This window comes from Pipistrellus hanaki (genome assembly GCF_964339955.1).
Source record: "Pipistrellus hanaki genome assembly, chromosome: 9".
NCBI lineage: Eukaryota > Metazoa > Chordata > Mammalia > Chiroptera > Vespertilionidae > Pipistrellus > Pipistrellus hanaki.
Window position 1 is genome coordinate 79,569,990 of NC_140511.1, and position 16,419 is coordinate 79,586,408.

The following is a 16,419-nucleotide window of genomic DNA, read 5'->3' on the forward strand; positions in this document are numbered from 1 at the left end:
ACGTCTTGTGCAAGCCTTGCCGAGCAGAAGGGAAGCAGGAGTGAAGCGGAGTTGTATCCTTTCACACCAGGAAGGTTGGCGCGGGGCCCCCAGAAGCCCTGGCAGCTCGCTCACGGGGACCCTAACTTTTGAGCTCACCCCGATGGCGTGGGGCAGCAGCTGGGCCCCCGCTCCCCCAGCTTCCACCAGACCCCCCAGTTCCCGTCACCCCTGTTCCAGGAGTCTGTTCCGCTCCCTCCCAGCTCCTCCTGTAGGTCATCAAAGTTGGAGGCTTGGATGCAGCACGAGATGGATGTGGCTTCTGGTCCCTCCTGTGGGTGCAAGCTCCTCCTGGCAGGTGCCAGTGTGTTCCTGCTTCCCTCGCCCCACCTTCGTCCCAACTGTCTGCCTGCTGCTTCGGGCTCCAGCACCAACCAAGGAGACAGCAGTCTCATATGGTCAGCTCTCCTAGTTATGTTGGGTCTTACCCCTATGATACATCTTTACCATATACAACAACTCCAGGTAACTTTGTTTCTCTGATCAACTCCTGGCCAATACAATAACTTTCTTTAAAAAAAAAATTTTTTTTTAAAATTGATTTCAGAGAGGAAGGGAGAGGGAAAGAGAGCTAGAAACATCAATGATGACTGGCTGCCTCCTGCGCACCGCACAATGGGATCAAACCCCCATGTGCCCTGACCAGGAATCAAACCTTGACCTCCTGGTTCATAGGTAGATGTTCAACCCCTGAGCCACGCCAGCCAGACTGATACAATAACTTTAAACTATTAGACATGAAAATTGCCCTAATCGGTGGCTCAGTGGATACAGCGTCAGTCAAGGGCATGTACCTTGACAGCTGAACGATGTTTCTCCCTATCCCTCTCCCTTCTCCTCTGATTTTTTTACAGAGAGGAAGGGAGAGGGATAGAGAGTTAGGAACATCCACTCTCTGCCGGAAGGTGTCGGGCCCAGCACCTCAGGCAGTGAGATGTGGGAAAGTGGTTAGCACCCACTTCTCCGTGCATAATTCTGATTAGTGCGTGTTGGCTGATATTTTTGTTTTTGTTAATGAGGAACAACCTTTTCTCCTGAGGAGCCAAAGAGTAAATAGTTTAGGCTTTTGTAGTACAAAATGCCTCAGGACAATAAGCAAATGAGTGAGTGTGGCTGTGTCCCAATAAATCTTTATTGAAAACAGGTGGTGGGCCGAAGCCGGTTTGGCTCAGTGGATAGAGCATCGGCCCGGGGACTGGAAGGTCCTGGGTTCGATTCCAGTCAAGGGCATGTACCTTGGTTGCAGGCACATCCCCATTAGGAGGCAGCTGGTCGATGTTTCTAACTACCCTGTTTCCGCGAAAATAAGACGGTGTCATATTAATTTTTGCTCCCAAAGATGCGCTAGGTCTTATTTTCAGGGGATGTCTTATCTTTCTATGCGCTAGGTCTTATTTTTGGAGGATGTCTTATTTTCTGGGAAACACGGCATCCCTCTCTTTTCCTCTCTGTAAAAAATCAATAAAATATATTTAAAACAACAACAACAACAACAAACAAACAGGTGGTGGGTCTGGTTTGGCTTACAGTTGGTGTTGTGGGGTTGAACCCTGGAGTCACAAATAAGACCACCGGAGGCTGCCAGCTGATTTTAAAAAAGCAGGCAAGGCTTTACTGAGCTGGCCAGGACGGCCACGAGAGCACCACACGCAGGTGGAGTCCACACTCACGGCCACGCCAGGTGCAGGCAGTCCCGTTAAAGGTCTCAACCAGAGAAATTTTCCTTTGTTCTAAATTCTAAATTCTAAAGGCTGGGAACGGCCCACAGGGTCATTCCCAGCCACATCCTGCTGGATGCTGGAATGTGGCCCCATCTTGTGAAAGCAATTTTTACAGGAGCAGCATCAAGCAGAGTCAGTCATCTCTAAAGGTTATCTGCAGTTTCTGCTCCTGGAGCTCCTGAGTCCGTGGGAATCCATCTCCTGAGGTTCCGGTCCACAGGCTCAGGAGAATTGCCTCAGCCTTCAGGTCTCCACTTGGAAGCCGAGGCAGCTACCCTATTGTTTAAGCAAGTCAGCGAGTGCAGCAGCCAGAATAGCGGGGTTGAAATTCAAACTGCAGTTTTCACCTAAGTGTGCTTGCTACCATACTTCAGTTGGTTGATCCCTGGTCTAGGTGAACAACAAAACAGTAAGTTAACCTCTGACCTGCAGGGTTTGGTGATGTCATATAACCACTCCCATCATGGCTGAGCGCATGTTACCGGTGTAAGGTCACTGGACACTGTTTGTGTGAGATGTGTGTAAGTCACGCACCGTTCCATAAGATCTCCACCAGACACAATAGAGATAGCCGGGACCAGTTTGGCTCAGTGGATAGAGCGTCGGCCTGCGGACTGAAAGGTCCCGGGTTTGATTTCGGGCAAGGGCATGTACCTTGGTTGCCGGCACATCCCCAGTAGGGGGTGTGCGAGAGGCAGCTGATCGACGATTCTCTCTCATCGATGTTTCTAACTCTCTATTTCTCTCTTCCTCTCTGTGAAAAATCAATAAAATATATTTTAAAAAAATAAAAAATAGAGATATAAATAATAGTAAAACCTACTAAGTTAATTAGAAAATAATGAATTATGAGCATTTATTACCTTTGTTGTTGATATAATTGGTTTAATGGTCAGTTTATATACTTTATATAACCTTTCATTTAATTTTTCATGAGATTTCATTGTGTCCAACCACTGGCTGATGAAATTCAGCTTTCCAGAGAATGGTGGGCACCCCAGTGTGGCTGGGGGACAATGGAGGTGTAGCTGAAAGGTTATTTTTTTTTTGGGGGGGGGTTCAGGCTAGGATGGGCCTGGTGAGCTGGTGAAGGAGGGCGGTGTTTCAACAAGGGAGAGATGGGATCAGTGGTTTTGAGCACACTCACTCTGCGCTCAGAGAGGATCGGCTTGAATGGGGGTCCCAGTATCGAACTAGAGCTGGGGACACAGGGGGGATAGGGGACCGGGGCTCCAGTTTATGGGCGTGTCCTCACTCCTGGCTCTGGCCTGGCTCCAGGCTGCCCCTGGAGGCCACAGCCCCCCTCTGCCCCCAGCCCCCATTTGTAATGACTCCAGTGCCGCCGGCGTTGTGAAAATCCCATGGAATTGGGGTGGGGGTGGAGGAGGCTGTGTCTGGCCTGCCCTTTGCCCACTGGAATGTGCCGGGAACCCTTGGCAAGGAGACGGCTGGCTGGGGGTCCCCGGTCTCCTGGGATCGTCTGGTCCACAGGAGCCAGTCTCAGGCCTGTGACTGAGAGAGGGGCTGCACGTCACCTCCCCCCTCCCCTCCCTTCCCCTCCGTCCCTCCGGGTGGCCAGTCCCCCGTCCTCGGTCCTCTTGCTCTCCAGGCCCCTTTCCACTCCACTAGCACCTCCCGGGAAGCTGCCCAACTGTGTTGGCAGATTGCCACCTCCCTCTCTCCGTGCCCGGCCTTCCTCCCTCCCACTCAGGCCCAGGGGGCTAATCCAGAGGCTCGTTAATAACGAGCCCGCAGGGACTGCTGGGTGTGCGTGAGCGGGTGAGACGATGGACTCCACAGGGAGCACTTGCGAGCCCGGCGCCCTGCCTCTGTGCCAGCTCAGCTTCTCCCATCGGGTGAGCCTGGGCACTGCACCTTTTCTGTACCTCAGTTTCCCCTTTGTGAAGGAGGTACAAGAATAACACTTATCTCACCAGTGGTAAGAGTCAAGTAAATTAAAACACGTGAAGCACACAGCAAAGCACCTCGCACGGAGCAGTGCTCAGCACACATCAGCTAGTGCCACCGCTCTTGCTACCGTGGCTTCTCCCGGCGGCATCAGCGCTGGATGAAAGGCCTTTCTCGCCCTGGCCGGTTTGGCTCAGTGGATAGAGCGTTGGCCTGCTGACTGGAGGGTCCCAGGTTCGATTCTGGCCGGGGGCACGTGCCTGGGTTGCAGACTCGATCCCCAGTGGGGGGGGGGGGGGGTGTGCAGGAGGCAGCTGATCAGTGATTCTCTCTCATCATTGATGTTTCTATCTCTCCCTCTCCCTTCCTCTCTGAAATCAATAAAAATAATTTTTTTTTAAAAAAGGCCTTTCTCCCGCCAGCTCGGGGACTTCCCATCATTTCCAACACAGGTCCCTCCCTCGGGGGTGCTGGGTCCGGGATGGGCTACATGGGCTGCCGGAGACCCCTCTGCCCTGGGGACAGTGGGCTCCCTGCTGGTCATCTCTGCCCATTCCCTTTTCTCCGCGTCCCAGGCCCCACCACCTGAATTTCTAAGCGTGACCTCCTAGGCCGGTCACAACCTGATGTCAGTGCTTCTGTCTGGAGTACCCTCCGCGCCCCGTCCTCAGCTGGGACAGCCTTCCTCCGGGGGCCTCTTCAGATGCCCCACCCTCCTCTCTGCTCCCCCCTCACCCTGCACATCCCTCCATAACCACCACCATCGAGACTGCTGCTGGCCGTACCATGCCTTTGGGCAAAGTAAGAAAAGGCACCCTTGCCGAGACCGGTTTGGCTCAATGGATAGAGCGTCGGCTTGGGGACTGAAGGGACCCAGGTTCGATTCCCGTCGAGGGCATGTACCTTGGTTGCGGGCATATCCCCAGTGGGGTGTGTGCAGGAGGCAGCTGATCGGTGACTCTTATCGATGTTTCTAGCTCTCTATCTCTCTCCCTTCCTCTCTGTACAAAATCAATAAAAATATATTTAAAAAAAGAAAAGAAAAAAAAGAAAAGGCACCCTTACTTCAGAATGCTCTCTGCCGCCTGCTGGGAGGCCTTCAGAATTGACTGCCAGCCGGTAGCGTCTGCCCTGAAGGGTGTCACTCCGGGGGGAGTCTGGGCAGCACCTGAGCTGTGGGAACATTTCCCTGTGCCAGGCGCTGAGCTGGGCGCCGCGCTGGGCGCCTCGGGCCAAGTGCCGTTCACCCCACCAGGGAAACGGTTCGCTTCAAAGGCGAGCAAAGCGAGGCTCCGAGACTACAACCGGAGTCACGTGACCTGTAAGTGGCAGAGCCAGAGTTTGAACTCCCAAACACCCAGGGAGGTAATGGCCTCCACCAAGCCCTCACCCCGGCTGCCACGCACACATCTGCCTGGGGTGCTGGTGTGAGCTCCTCCAGGCGGGGACCGCGTCTCAGCTGCTGCCAAAGCCCCGGAGACCTGCCGGGCGGCAGAGTGGGCAGCGTCACGTGTGCTGTGGGAAGGAGCCTGTTTGCAGAGCACGGGGGTCCCAGGGGCTAGAGCCTGTCCCCCCGGGATGTGGCTGAAGCTGGAGACCCTGAAGGCTAACATCCAACTCGGTGCTTACGTAGGGTCTGCCCTCGCTCCTACGTCAAAAGAGAGCCGAAACCGGTGTGGCTCAGAGGATAGAGCGTCGGTCTGCGGACTGAAAGGTCCCAGGTTCCATTCTGGTCAAGGGCATGTACCTGGATTGCGGGCACATCCCCAGTAGGGGGTGTGCAGGAGGCAGCTGGTCAATGTTTCTCTCTCATCAACATTTCTAGCTCTCTATCCCTCTCCCTTTCTCTTGTGGAAAATCAATAAAATATATTAAAAAGAGAGAGAGAGAGAGAGAGAGAGAGAGAGAGAGAGAGAGAGAGAGAAACCGCCTCCCAGGCCTGATGTTTCCCGTCAGTGCAGGATCCAGATTTCTCTGAGCCCAGCGTCGGGCTCTCTGCTCAATGGGCAGGGTTATAAAGGAGCCCACGGGCCTGGGGGCCAGGGAAGCAGGAGAGCCTGTGAAGGCAGATCTGAAAGGCACCCAGAGCAAGAGCGGATGTTCCTGGCAAACCTGTGGCCAGAGGCCAGGGCTGGAGACCGGGAGACGGGGGACAGTGGCAGACGCCCTGCTGGCCTGGGGACCAGACCGGGCTTGTCTTTGAGTCTAGTACAATTCTCGACTGTGATTAATGCCGGCAGTCTAATTATGCATTTGCATGTCTATCAGAGTTGCCTTTCCAGAACTCCACTGCTAAAAAGCGGGGTGCTGTCAAAACAGCCCCCTTTCAAGTCTACTGCGTGTCATACGACCTGTCAGGCAACCCTTGCAGTCTTCGTTACCCAAACAGGCTGCCGATGGTCTTCTTCTTCTTCTTTTAAAAAAAATATATTTCATTGTTTTTTTTACAGAGAGGAAGGGAGAGAGATAGAAAGTTAGGAACATCGATGAGAGAGTCATCAATCAGCTGCCTCCTGCACACCCCTACTGGGGATGTGCCCGCAACCAAGGTACATGCCCTTGACCGGAATCGAACCCGGGACCCTTCAGTCCGCAGGCCGACGCTCTATCCACTGAGCCACACCAGTTTCAGTGCTGATGGTCTTCTTGAAGAATAAAGAGAAGCTGCTAGCAACGTCTTGCTTTCTTCACTTGACATTCTTTGTGGGGAAGGCCCTGGGTATCAGCCTGGCATGGGGCCCATGAACTTCTTTATTCGAATGGCCCTGTGATAGCACTTAGGACACTTATTCTTTCTTCTTTTTAAATGCTCACTGGAGGATATTTTTACATTGATGTTTAGAGAGAGTGGAAGAGAGAGGAAAAGACAGAGAAATAGCGATGTGAGAGAAGCACATGGATTGGCTGCCTCCTGCAGGAGCCCTGACCAGGGCCCGGGCTGGGGAGGAGCCTGAAGCTGAGGTCCGTGCCCTTGACTGGAATGGAACCCGGGACCCTTCGCTCCACAGGCTGACACTCTATCCCTGAGTGTGACCCTGAGTGTCACATAACCGTTCCAAGTCTCAGTTCCCTCACCCATGACAGGGTACCTATCTCATGTATAAATCTCCCGAACAGTGGCTGGCACCCAGTACACCACGTGAGCCATGCTTGCTTGCCGATCCGTCAATGTCGCTGTACCCTGTAAAGTAGAAAAGAAAGTCACAGAAAGAGTCCTGACTCTCTGCTAGTTTTAAGCGAGGTTTCATTCGAAGCTGCTGAGCGCCGGGCTGCACGGAAGGACGCTGGGGCCGGGGCTGGTCCTCGTTCACGTTCACCTCAGGACTGTCTTCTCCTCGCGGGAGGCAGGCCAGTGGGGAAGCCAGTGACTCAAGAGGAGGTGAAGTCGAGGTCAGCACCTCCCTACCTGGAGTGATCCTCCCTCTGCCTGAGGAGCCACTGGTTCTAACCCCAGTCCTTCCTCTTCCTCAACTGCTCCCATTTCTTTTTTCTTTTTTATTATTATTTTTATTTTATTTTAAAAATTATTATCTGTGTACATATTTTACCATTGCCCCTCCCCCCTTGTCTGCTCCCGTTCCAAGGTCCGCCCCTGAGCTCTACAAAGGAGAGAGGCTCTGGCTGCCTCTCACCTGCACCCCTGTCAGACATGACGTCCCTGTCAGAGATGACGCCATAACTGCTGCTGAACTGAATGAAAGTGATTTACATTTTCCCAAAGGAAATGAGCGGGGCTGAGGTGGCCGCGTCCATCAGGGGGCGGACTGAGGCTGGCACAGCTATTCCTGGGCACCTGCCTCACCCGACGCGGGGAATCTGGCTTTCAGTGACTGCCACCAACCTGCGCATTTGAGAGATATTTTTTATTAAAAAAAGAAACAAAACAAAAAGCCCAACCAAGAACTCTTGGTTCTGGGAGTCTGGGAGCAGCTTAGGTCTGTGGTGAGCGTGGAACCTGGGAGACAGATGGCGGGGAGCTCTGGCCCCTGAGAGGAAAGGCGAGGGCTCCGGGGGCTGGCAGCGGGCGGAGCTCCTCTGCAGCTGGGCCCACGGGCTCTGGAAGCGGGTGGAGGGCGGCTCAGCCCCCGAAAAGGGTCGGCAGTACTGGGCAGCCCCAGACTTCCAGCTGGGGAGGAGGGCACGCCCGGGGCTCTCGGCTCCTCCTGAGGACGGGGTTCAGCCGCCCCACGGAGGCGGCTCAGATAGGGTGGGGCACCCCTTCCCCCCCTTTCCCCCTACAGCCTAGGGCTTAGGCCCCTCGGAAGCGGGACCTGATGGGCAGGGCCTGGAGGCAGCCCCAGCCTGGCTCCCGGAGCTCAGGGGCCTTGCGGGCCGCGGGGCAGCGCCCGGATGGGCCTGGGCGGCGGCGGCGGGTTGTCCAGGACGGGCTCGGGCCGGGGCCGCGCCGCCAGCCGGCGCTTCTGCTTGCGCAGCAGGTAGCTGGAGTACTGCACCTCGGGCATGGCCAGCTTGAGGCAGGCCTCGCTGGCCGGGCCCGCGCCGCTGCCGCCGGGCAGGTCGTAGCCCATGATGTCCACCTTGCGGCTGGGCTGCCAGGGCTGCAGCTGCTTGGTGCGGATCTGCGCGGCCGGCCGCAGCGCGGGCTCGTCGCCGAAGCAGCGGCGCAGCAGGCGCTCGCGGGCCGCGCGCAGCTCGCGCGCCTCGCGCTCCACGCACGCGCGGCCGGCGCGCGCCACGCGGCGCCAGAAGCTCGCGTTGAAGTGCGCGTACAGCGCGGCGTCCAGCGCGTTCCAGGCGCGCGCCGCCCGCGCCAGCGCCTCGGGCACGGCGGCCAGGCGCGAGCCCGCGGCGCGCGCGTTGAGCTTGGCGTAGAGCACGTCGTCCAGGTCCCAGGCCAGCAGGCGCCGCAGCAGCACGAGCGACTCGTCGAAGTACTCGGCGATCATGACGAGCGAGAAGACCTCCTCCACGCGGCGGATGAGGCCCGCCAGGTAGGCGGGGTCGGCGCGCGGGCTGCGCTCGGGGTCGCCGCCCAGGTCGTAGGCCAGCGTGTTGTGCGCGAACATGGCGAAGTGCTCGCCCGCGCGGTAGTAGGCCTCGGGCGCGCGCAGGAAGGCCTCGAGCGACGCGTTGGGCACGCGCCGGAAGGCCGGGCAGTACTGGTTGTAGTAGGTGAAGAGGGACTCGAACATGGCGGCGGGCTCGCGCAGGATGGTGACGTACACGGTGCCCGGCGGCATGAGGCCCTCGAGCTCGGCACGGTCGAAGCGCAGGTGGCTGGCCAGCACGTGCGGCGGCCGCGTGGCCGGGTGCACGAAGCGCGCCGAGAAGTTGCGCGGGTAGCAGAACTGGTGCTCGCAGCGCGGGTGCGGCAGCGCCACCGTCAGGTTGTGGCGCTCGGCGAAGCGGAACAGGATGTTCTGCACCGTCGTGCCCGCCGTCTTGTGCGTCTTCAGGAAGGCCACGGTCAGGTGCTTGGGGCGCGGCGGCGAGTCCTGCAGGGGCGGGCAGCTCAGGGGGAACAGCCTGGGGTACCTGCGGGGAGGAGGGTGTGAGAGGGTGTGAGCCCCGCCCCTGCCCGGGGGTTGGGGGGTGGGCTGCGGAGCAGCCCGTGCTGGGCTTTACCTACGGAGCGCTAGAGGGGTATGGCAGGCGGCCTCTGAGATGACCCACGTGACCCCTGCTGGCCTCCTGGTATTCATGCTGTTGTCTATTTCCTTCCCCTTGAGTATGGGCGGGGCTTATTGATGTCTCTAAGGACTAGAACAGGGCAGAGATGATGGATGTCACTCGTGAGACTGCACTATAAAAAGACCATGGCTTCTATCTCCGTGTCTTATCTAGGACAACTCAGGTAGCTGGTGAGCAAGCTGCCATCCTGTGAGCCATCCTATGGGGAGGCATCCCGTGGCAACAGTTACCAAGGAACTGGGCCTTCAGTCCATCACCCTGCTGGAGGAACGGAAGTCTGCCCACGACCACAGGGAGTGAGCTTGGAAGGGGAGCCCATCCAATCAGACCTTCAGATGAGACTGCAGCCCCATGAGAGGCCTTGAGCAGAGGCACCCAGCTAAGCCCCACCTGGGTCCCTGACCCACACAAGTGAGATAATAAATGTTCGATGTGCTCAGCTGCTAAGTTTTGAGGTACTTTGGTTACACAGAAATAGATAACTAATAGAGGGAGAAAGGCCTTGGGAGATCCTTGAGAGAGATCTTTTAGAGAGATTCCACTCTAAAAGGAAGAAACAGGCTCAGAAGAAAAAAGTCATTTACGTAAGTCTGGCAACCCAGCTGAGGTCACCAAGTCCTCTTGCTCTCTCTTGTTTTTCACTTTTACTTTTTCACTGGCTCCTCGCCTTGTGGACGAGTGGCAAGGGCTTGGAGGCAACCCGTTTGTCATACGATTCTGTTAAGACCTCTGGAGCTTTATTCATTCATTCTGCCAACATATATATATATATATATGTATATGTATATGTATATGTATATGTATATGTATATGTATATGTATATATATATATTAATCATCTCCTATGTGCCAGGCACTTTTCTAGGCTCAAGAAATATGATAGTATAGAAAACAGCTAACAATCCTAGCCTTCATGAAGCTTTCATTTCTTTCCTCAATCCTGAAAGGATGTTTGGGATTACAGGTAAACCTGTAAGATCTTTTCAGACTTTGAGTCCCTCTCCTGTTCCTTTTCTACCACCCTGGTCATAATGAGGAAACGCTAAGCAGCTTTGAGAACACCATGGAGATTTCCCATCTGTGGCTGATTTGGGTTCAGGATAATTGCCACACAGACGCCCTTTTAAAGACCAGCAAATTAGTGGGGATCGGGCCCACTCACATCATTCTCCTGGGCAGACCATGTAGAAATGGGAAAGTTGAGGCTCTGAGGGATGCAGGCATTCACACGTTGGGTTCACACGTGAGCCAGGAGTAGTCACATGGTATCTGGTGTCAGGGGGACTAGCGAGGTCACACATACCATCATTTCTATTTTACAGATGAGGACACGGGCTCAGAGAGGGAGAGGACTTGCCCAGCACAACAGGAGTAGTGAGGAGTTGTTTGCAGTCCTTGGGGGAGGCACTGGGTTTGGGCTGGATTCGAGTCCCCATTTAGTCACTGACTCACTCTATGACTTCGAGCACGTCATTCTCATTTTAATGAGATCAACCCATGCCTTGGGGGGTTGTGTGGATCTAAAGAGATGTGTGGTGCCTGGCCCCATGGCTCACTGAGCATCAACCGATGAACCAGGACAGGAGGTTATGGTTTGATTCCCGATCAGGCACATGCCCAGGAGTGGGCTTGATCCCCAGTGTGTGGCATGTGGGAGGCAGCCAATCAATGATTCTCCCCCATCATTGGTGTTTCTGTCTCTCTCTGAAATCAATATCGATCTATTTTTAAAAATAGTAAAAAGTAGCCGAAACCAGTTTGGCTCAATGGATAGAGCGTCGGCTTTGGGACTGAAGGGTCCAGGGTTCGATTCCAGTCAAGGACATGAACCTTGGTTGCGGGCATATCCCCAGTAGGGGGTGTGCAAGAGGCAGCTGATCGATGACTCTCTCACATTGATGTTTCTAACTCTCTATCTCTCTCCCTTCCTCTCTGTATAAAATCAATAAAATATATTTTTTTAAAAATAGTAAAAAGTAGAGATGTGTGGAAAGCACTTCAGGAGAGAGCGAAGGAACGGCCCAGCAGAAGGCCGACTCTGCTGGCCGGAGCACGGAATGGAAGCAGGGCTCTCAGTCGTGGTGTTAACCAGGCAGCTGGTCCCCCGGATACCACAGCGGCCCTGGGCCCCGCCCCTCACCCGGGCCCCTGCTCCTTACCAGCTGAGTTGTGCACCCTGGTGGATGAGGAGGCTCACGGTGCTGCACCCCAGCACCAGCAGCAGGATTTTCCTGCGGCTCATCATCTTGGTGGCCTGCTGCAGACGCGGGAGGATGGGCATGACAGCGTGCCCGCCTGGACCAGCCAGGTCTCGCTATCCAGGACACCCACTGCCGGCCCTCATGGGGGCTCCTGAGGCTCCGGTAGCAGGGCCAGTGTTCCGGAGAGGCCTGGCAGGGGAAGGAGGCAAACAGGTTTGTATGGGCAGAGGAGATGGGCTCTCGCCCCGGCACACTGCTGCAAAGGAGAGCTCCCAAGAGTGGGGTGAGCAGAGAGGCCAGGGAAGATCAGATTCCGGCCTCCCGTCACCAAGACCCTATCTCCACTCTGCTCCAGATAGCTGGGTCTTGGGTGGAATTACAGGCTCTGGGGTGTGGCCAGCCCTTCAGGCGATAGCCACTCCCTTAAGCCCTGTCTCTGCTTCTCTCTGTGCCCCCAGTTCCTCTTTGTCTCATGGCCATTTGTAGCTGTCTCCCCAGTAGACTTGGCTCAGATCACAGGAGTCTCAACTCAAGGTTTCCCCTCCTTACCTGATGGCTCCGGTGAAGGGCTGGTCTTGACCCCCCAGAAACTGAGCTCCTCAGAAACACTGGCCAAGCCTTCACCTTCTCAAGTCTCTGACGCAGGGACTCACCATTTGTACTATGCTACTGCATACTTCATCTCGTTTAATCACCTCAACCCTAACAGATATTATTCCCACTTTACAGACAAGAAAACTGAGGCTCTAAAAATGAAGCCCCTTGTCTGGGTCACAGAGCTGGAATTAGCAGAATCCGGGATCAGACCTGCTCTTTCTGGCTCCAGAGTCCATCCCCTTAGACAGGTGTGCTGCTTCCACAAAGAGCTGGTTTCCCCAGCCTTCCCTCAACTCTGGCACCTCTGCCCACTTCTGAGCCCTGTGCCCTCCTACCTGGGCTCCCGCTCTGAGGGTTCAAGACCAATCCATGAGGGAGAGAAAGGAAGGACTTGAAATCCTGGAACCCTATCTGGATTCCATCCCCAAACACCTGAACCCTGGCCACGCGTCTGCTCACTCTGCAGTGAGGCAGTGGATGGCAGCTCGGGCGCAGGGCAGGGTGTGGGGGGCGGAGGGGCCCTGCTGAGGAACTCCTGGACACGGTGGGCCTGCATCCCAGGCGAGTGACAGGTGAGAGGCAGAAGAGCCTGGTTCTGGCCAGTGCCTTGTCCCCACACCGGAATGCTTTGGCTCAAGGGCAGCACAGTGGAAAGTGAGCTTCGGCAGCAGTGCCTGTCTGCTGGGGTGGGTCTCTGCCCCAGCGGCCTCAGACTCCGGCTTCTGGTTCAGCTTCAGCCTCATGTACCCCCTCTCCGAAAGGGAGGGGGAGCCGGGACCTCACGGGCATGTGCATGTGGAACTAGGACACCCGAGTCCCAGGAGGGGTGAGGTAATGTGAAAACTCCTCTGACCATCACCTTTCCTGGGGGCCCTGGGCTTGGCTTCCACTCCCTCCGCCCCCCAATTAACCCTGGATCACCCTGAAGCCTGATGGGGTGGGAAGACGCCTGGTTATGCCTTTCCCTTCCTTCCAGGCCCCAGCACCGTGTTCCCTCCATCAGCCTGCAGACGGACTTAATCCACCTAGAGCCAAGGGCGGGGAAGGGTCCAGCCACAGAGGACAACCAAGGAGAAGGTTCACACACACACACACACACACACACACACCCCGCGGGGCAGAGGAGGGCTGGCTCTGTCTGGCCGGGCAGCCTTCAGGAGGAAGTCAGAGCCGGTGGCCCTCTCAGGCTGGGGCCCCTTCCCTTTCGCCATTTTTCCTGCCTACAAGACTCAGTGGCCAGACAGGAGTTCCCCGAAGGGGCAACGTGCGGGCCCAGCCTAGTCCCATCTATGCTAAACTCCCTGAAACCGCCCTGCTTTTCAGAGGACTCTGGGTTAGCCAACGATGTCAAGCCTGCAGGGGCTCTAGTGGGATTTTCTCTGGGAGATGCTTCAGCCAGGCCACACAGAGAAGGGCGATGGGCTGCGTGTGGCCCCTCCATGCCACTCCCCTCAGCCCTGAGGAGCCAGCCAGCCGGACCCCGGGTGAGGCCCACAAGAACTCCCCAGGCACCGGTTTCTGCGAGGCCACCATCGGTGACAGTGCTCATCCCCTCAGATACGCCTGGTCCAGGTCCGAGCAGCACTGGCCGTTCCGGTTCTTTCTGGGATGGCTAGGCTCCTCGGCCAGCCCCCTTCCACCTTCCGCTCTGCATGTGGCCGCTGCCCTCCTCACCACACAGACAGTTTTCTCCATGACGGACCTTCAGGTGTTTGGAATCAGCACCCCGTCTCCTTTGGGTGGGCACCCAGCCAGCATCAACATTCCAGGACCGAGTTCTGCTGGGACACCGGAAGCAGCCCCCTCGGCGGCAGGCTCAGTCCTCGGTGCCTCTCCTGGGGTCCTGACACGGGGGGCTGTCTGCTCGTGGTCTCCAGCTGGCGTGGGTAGGTCTGCCGGGGCCAGGGCCGTCAGGCATCAAACACTGCCCGGCGCCCCTGTGTCTTCTTCACGGAGTGTCCCTCAGCCACCCAGCCAGGCCAGTGTGCCCAGCCTCACCGGAGTATCAGCGCTAATTTTAGTCAGGTCAACCTCCCTCAGGCTGCTGCCCCTTTTTGCAAATTGCCTTCCCTTCTCCAGGGAACCGAGGGAGAACTGGAACAGCCAGCCAGAGCTCGGCAAACTGGCCTGGGTGCCCACCCGCTCCGGAGTGAGCCCTCTCCCCTCCCAGCGGAAGGGCTAACGGGTGCCTTAGAGGAGGAGGGCGGCTGGCCTGGACCACCCGACCGGACAGCCTGACCTCCGGCTCACCTGGAGGCTCCATCCTCAGAGAGGATGGCACAGCCAGTGAACATTTCTCCCTCCGGATGGAAGGGCCAAAGGCTAAGGAGGCGCCAATGAGTGTCCCAGGAGATCAAATATCCTCCCGCCTCCCTCCTTTCCTCCCTTTCTCCTCCGCCTGCACCGGGTCCCTCCAGCCCCCTTCCCCGTCCCCAACGTCATCCCTTGTATCCGAATTCCTCTCCCCTGCTCTCTCCATCACTCTCTGCCTCCCCCTGCCTCCATTCCTTCAGTTCCATCCCCACCTCCCCCAGGGATCTGTCAGGGATCTGCTCGCCTTGGGGGACAGGCCAGAGTGGCCCCCTCACCCAGTCCGCCCGCCCCCCAGACCCTGCGCCCCCCGCACGCTCTCCGGGCTCTGCGCCCCCAGGACACGCTCCCGCCCATCCTTCGCCCCGGTCCCGGCTGGTCCACCCTCCTCCAGCCCGGCTGGCTACCGCAGTACTCACGCGTGGGCTCTGCCGCCGTCCCGGTGGCGGGGGTCGCCGCTCCTCCAGCCCCTTTCCTGGATCCGCTGCGGTCCGCGCCGGGCCCTGCGCACCGAGCGCCGCTCGCCTCCCGCGCCGGGATGGGATCAGGTGGCGGCGTCCGCCGAGCGGCTCAGCTCAGGCTCTGCCCGCCGCCCGCCCCCCATCGCAACCTGGAGGCGGGGCGGGGGCGGGGGCCGCGGCGGAGGGAGGAGGAGGGGAAGGGGAGCGAGGGGAGGAGGGGGCAGCCCTGGCTCGGAGGCTGCCTGCCCAGGAGCATTTTCCGGGTGGCATCTTCTGATGCGGGCATCTTTCCCCGGCAACCTTGCTGAGTCCGGACACCAGTGTGGCAGCTCCTCGCCTCCCTCCTCAGAAGGGGGCGTTTAGGTCCGGAAAGTGTCGGGGTGCTGTGGCATTGCTGGACACCCTGGGTCCCACTGGTCAGCCTTGGGCTGGTGCGTCCTGGTGGGGGGGGGGCTGGAGCACAGGTACAGTACATCACAGCGCCCACACGCTCCCTCCCTCCTCTCCTCCTCTTTCCACCTCCAGACAGGAAGCATCATTGCAGCCCTGGGTCTGGCCCCCTCTGCCCTCATCTCCGGGGGAACCCTCCCCTGCAGCCCCTGGGGCAGCCCCTGCTGCTGACCCACTGGCACCCTCCACCAGGACCCCAGACCCCCTCCCTCCTGACCAGAGCCTTAGCGGAGGGGAGGTGTTCTGAGCCCTCAGAGATGATACACGTGAAGATGATACTTTTGAGCTGGGGGGGGGGGGGCGGGGGCAGATCGTCTTGAATTTTCTGCCGGTTCCAGGAGTGAGGCAGGAGCGCCGCCCGGACACACAGTTCTCTGGCTCTCAGAGCCCCGGAGCCCTGCCTCCTCCCACCCTCCTGGCCTGGCATGGCAAGGGTCCCAGAGCCGAGGCAGCCACCCAAAGCTGGCTCTGGAAGGGACTAGATTCCATTCCACACCCACACAGGTAGGTGCTGTGTGAGGGTCCTTACTGAGGAGGAGAAGGGAATGGGGACACTCAGGGTCAGGAGAACTGCTTGTCCCAGACTGGCTCCTCAGTCTTCCCCTCTGAACAATGGGGGGCTCCCCTGCCTGGGTCCCAGGGATGTTGGGATAAAATGGGGTCCCACTAGGGTGGTTGCTTTCTGGCTAAGCCACACCACCTCCTTGCCCATCAGCCCCTGGTTTATCCTGCCTGAGACCTCCAGCCTCCCCCCCAGCACATGCACACGCTTTGGGGCCTGCAGCCTCAGGTGACCTGCCGTTGGCTCTCCAGTTACAGGAGCAGAACGACACTTCCTTTGTGTCAGGAATGGTTCTGCTTGAGTGGGCTGACGCTGCAGGGAGGGCACAACTGTTCTTTCTTCTGTCCTTTCTGGGTTTGGCTTCTCCTCTGGGAGTGGCAGGAGACTGGGTGGTGGCAGCGATAGAAGTGGGAAGGGTCAGGTTTGGACGGGAGCAAAGAGAATTTCCTGGCCCAGGCCTCCTCTGTCTGTTACAGACCTCACACCTCCCCTGGACCTGACACCTTATTCTTTTCACT

General features: G+C 57.5%; 1 protein-coding gene across 1 annotated transcript; it reads right to left on the reverse strand.

Annotated features, from left to right (window-relative positions):
* Positions 1-7,804: 7,804 nt before the first annotated feature.
* GAL3ST3 (galactose-3-O-sulfotransferase 3) lies at positions 7,805-15,115 on the reverse strand. The gene is made up of 3 exons (XM_084895725.1): positions 14,848-15,115; positions 11,480-11,710; positions 7,805-9,164 (listed from the first exon to the last, which is right to left on the reverse strand). The coding sequence occupies exons 2-3, from the start codon at positions 11,599-11,601 to the stop codon at positions 7,985-7,987; spliced, it is 1,302 nt and encodes a 433-aa protein (XP_084751851.1). The 5' UTR covers positions 11,602-11,710; positions 14,848-15,115; the 3' UTR covers positions 7,805-7,984.
* Positions 15,116-16,419: the final 1,304 nt, after the last annotated feature.

Excerpts from the sequence above, each read along its gene's own strand:
- GAL3ST3 (XM_084895725.1), bottom strand. The coding sequence starts at position 11,601 with ATGCCCATCCTCCCGCGTCTGCAGCAGGCCACCAAGATGATGAGCCGC. Across the intron at positions 9,165-11,479 it reads CAGGGTGCACAACTCAGCTG|GTACCCCAGGCTGTTCCCCC; the intron begins GTAAGGAGCAGG and ends TCCTCCCCGCAG.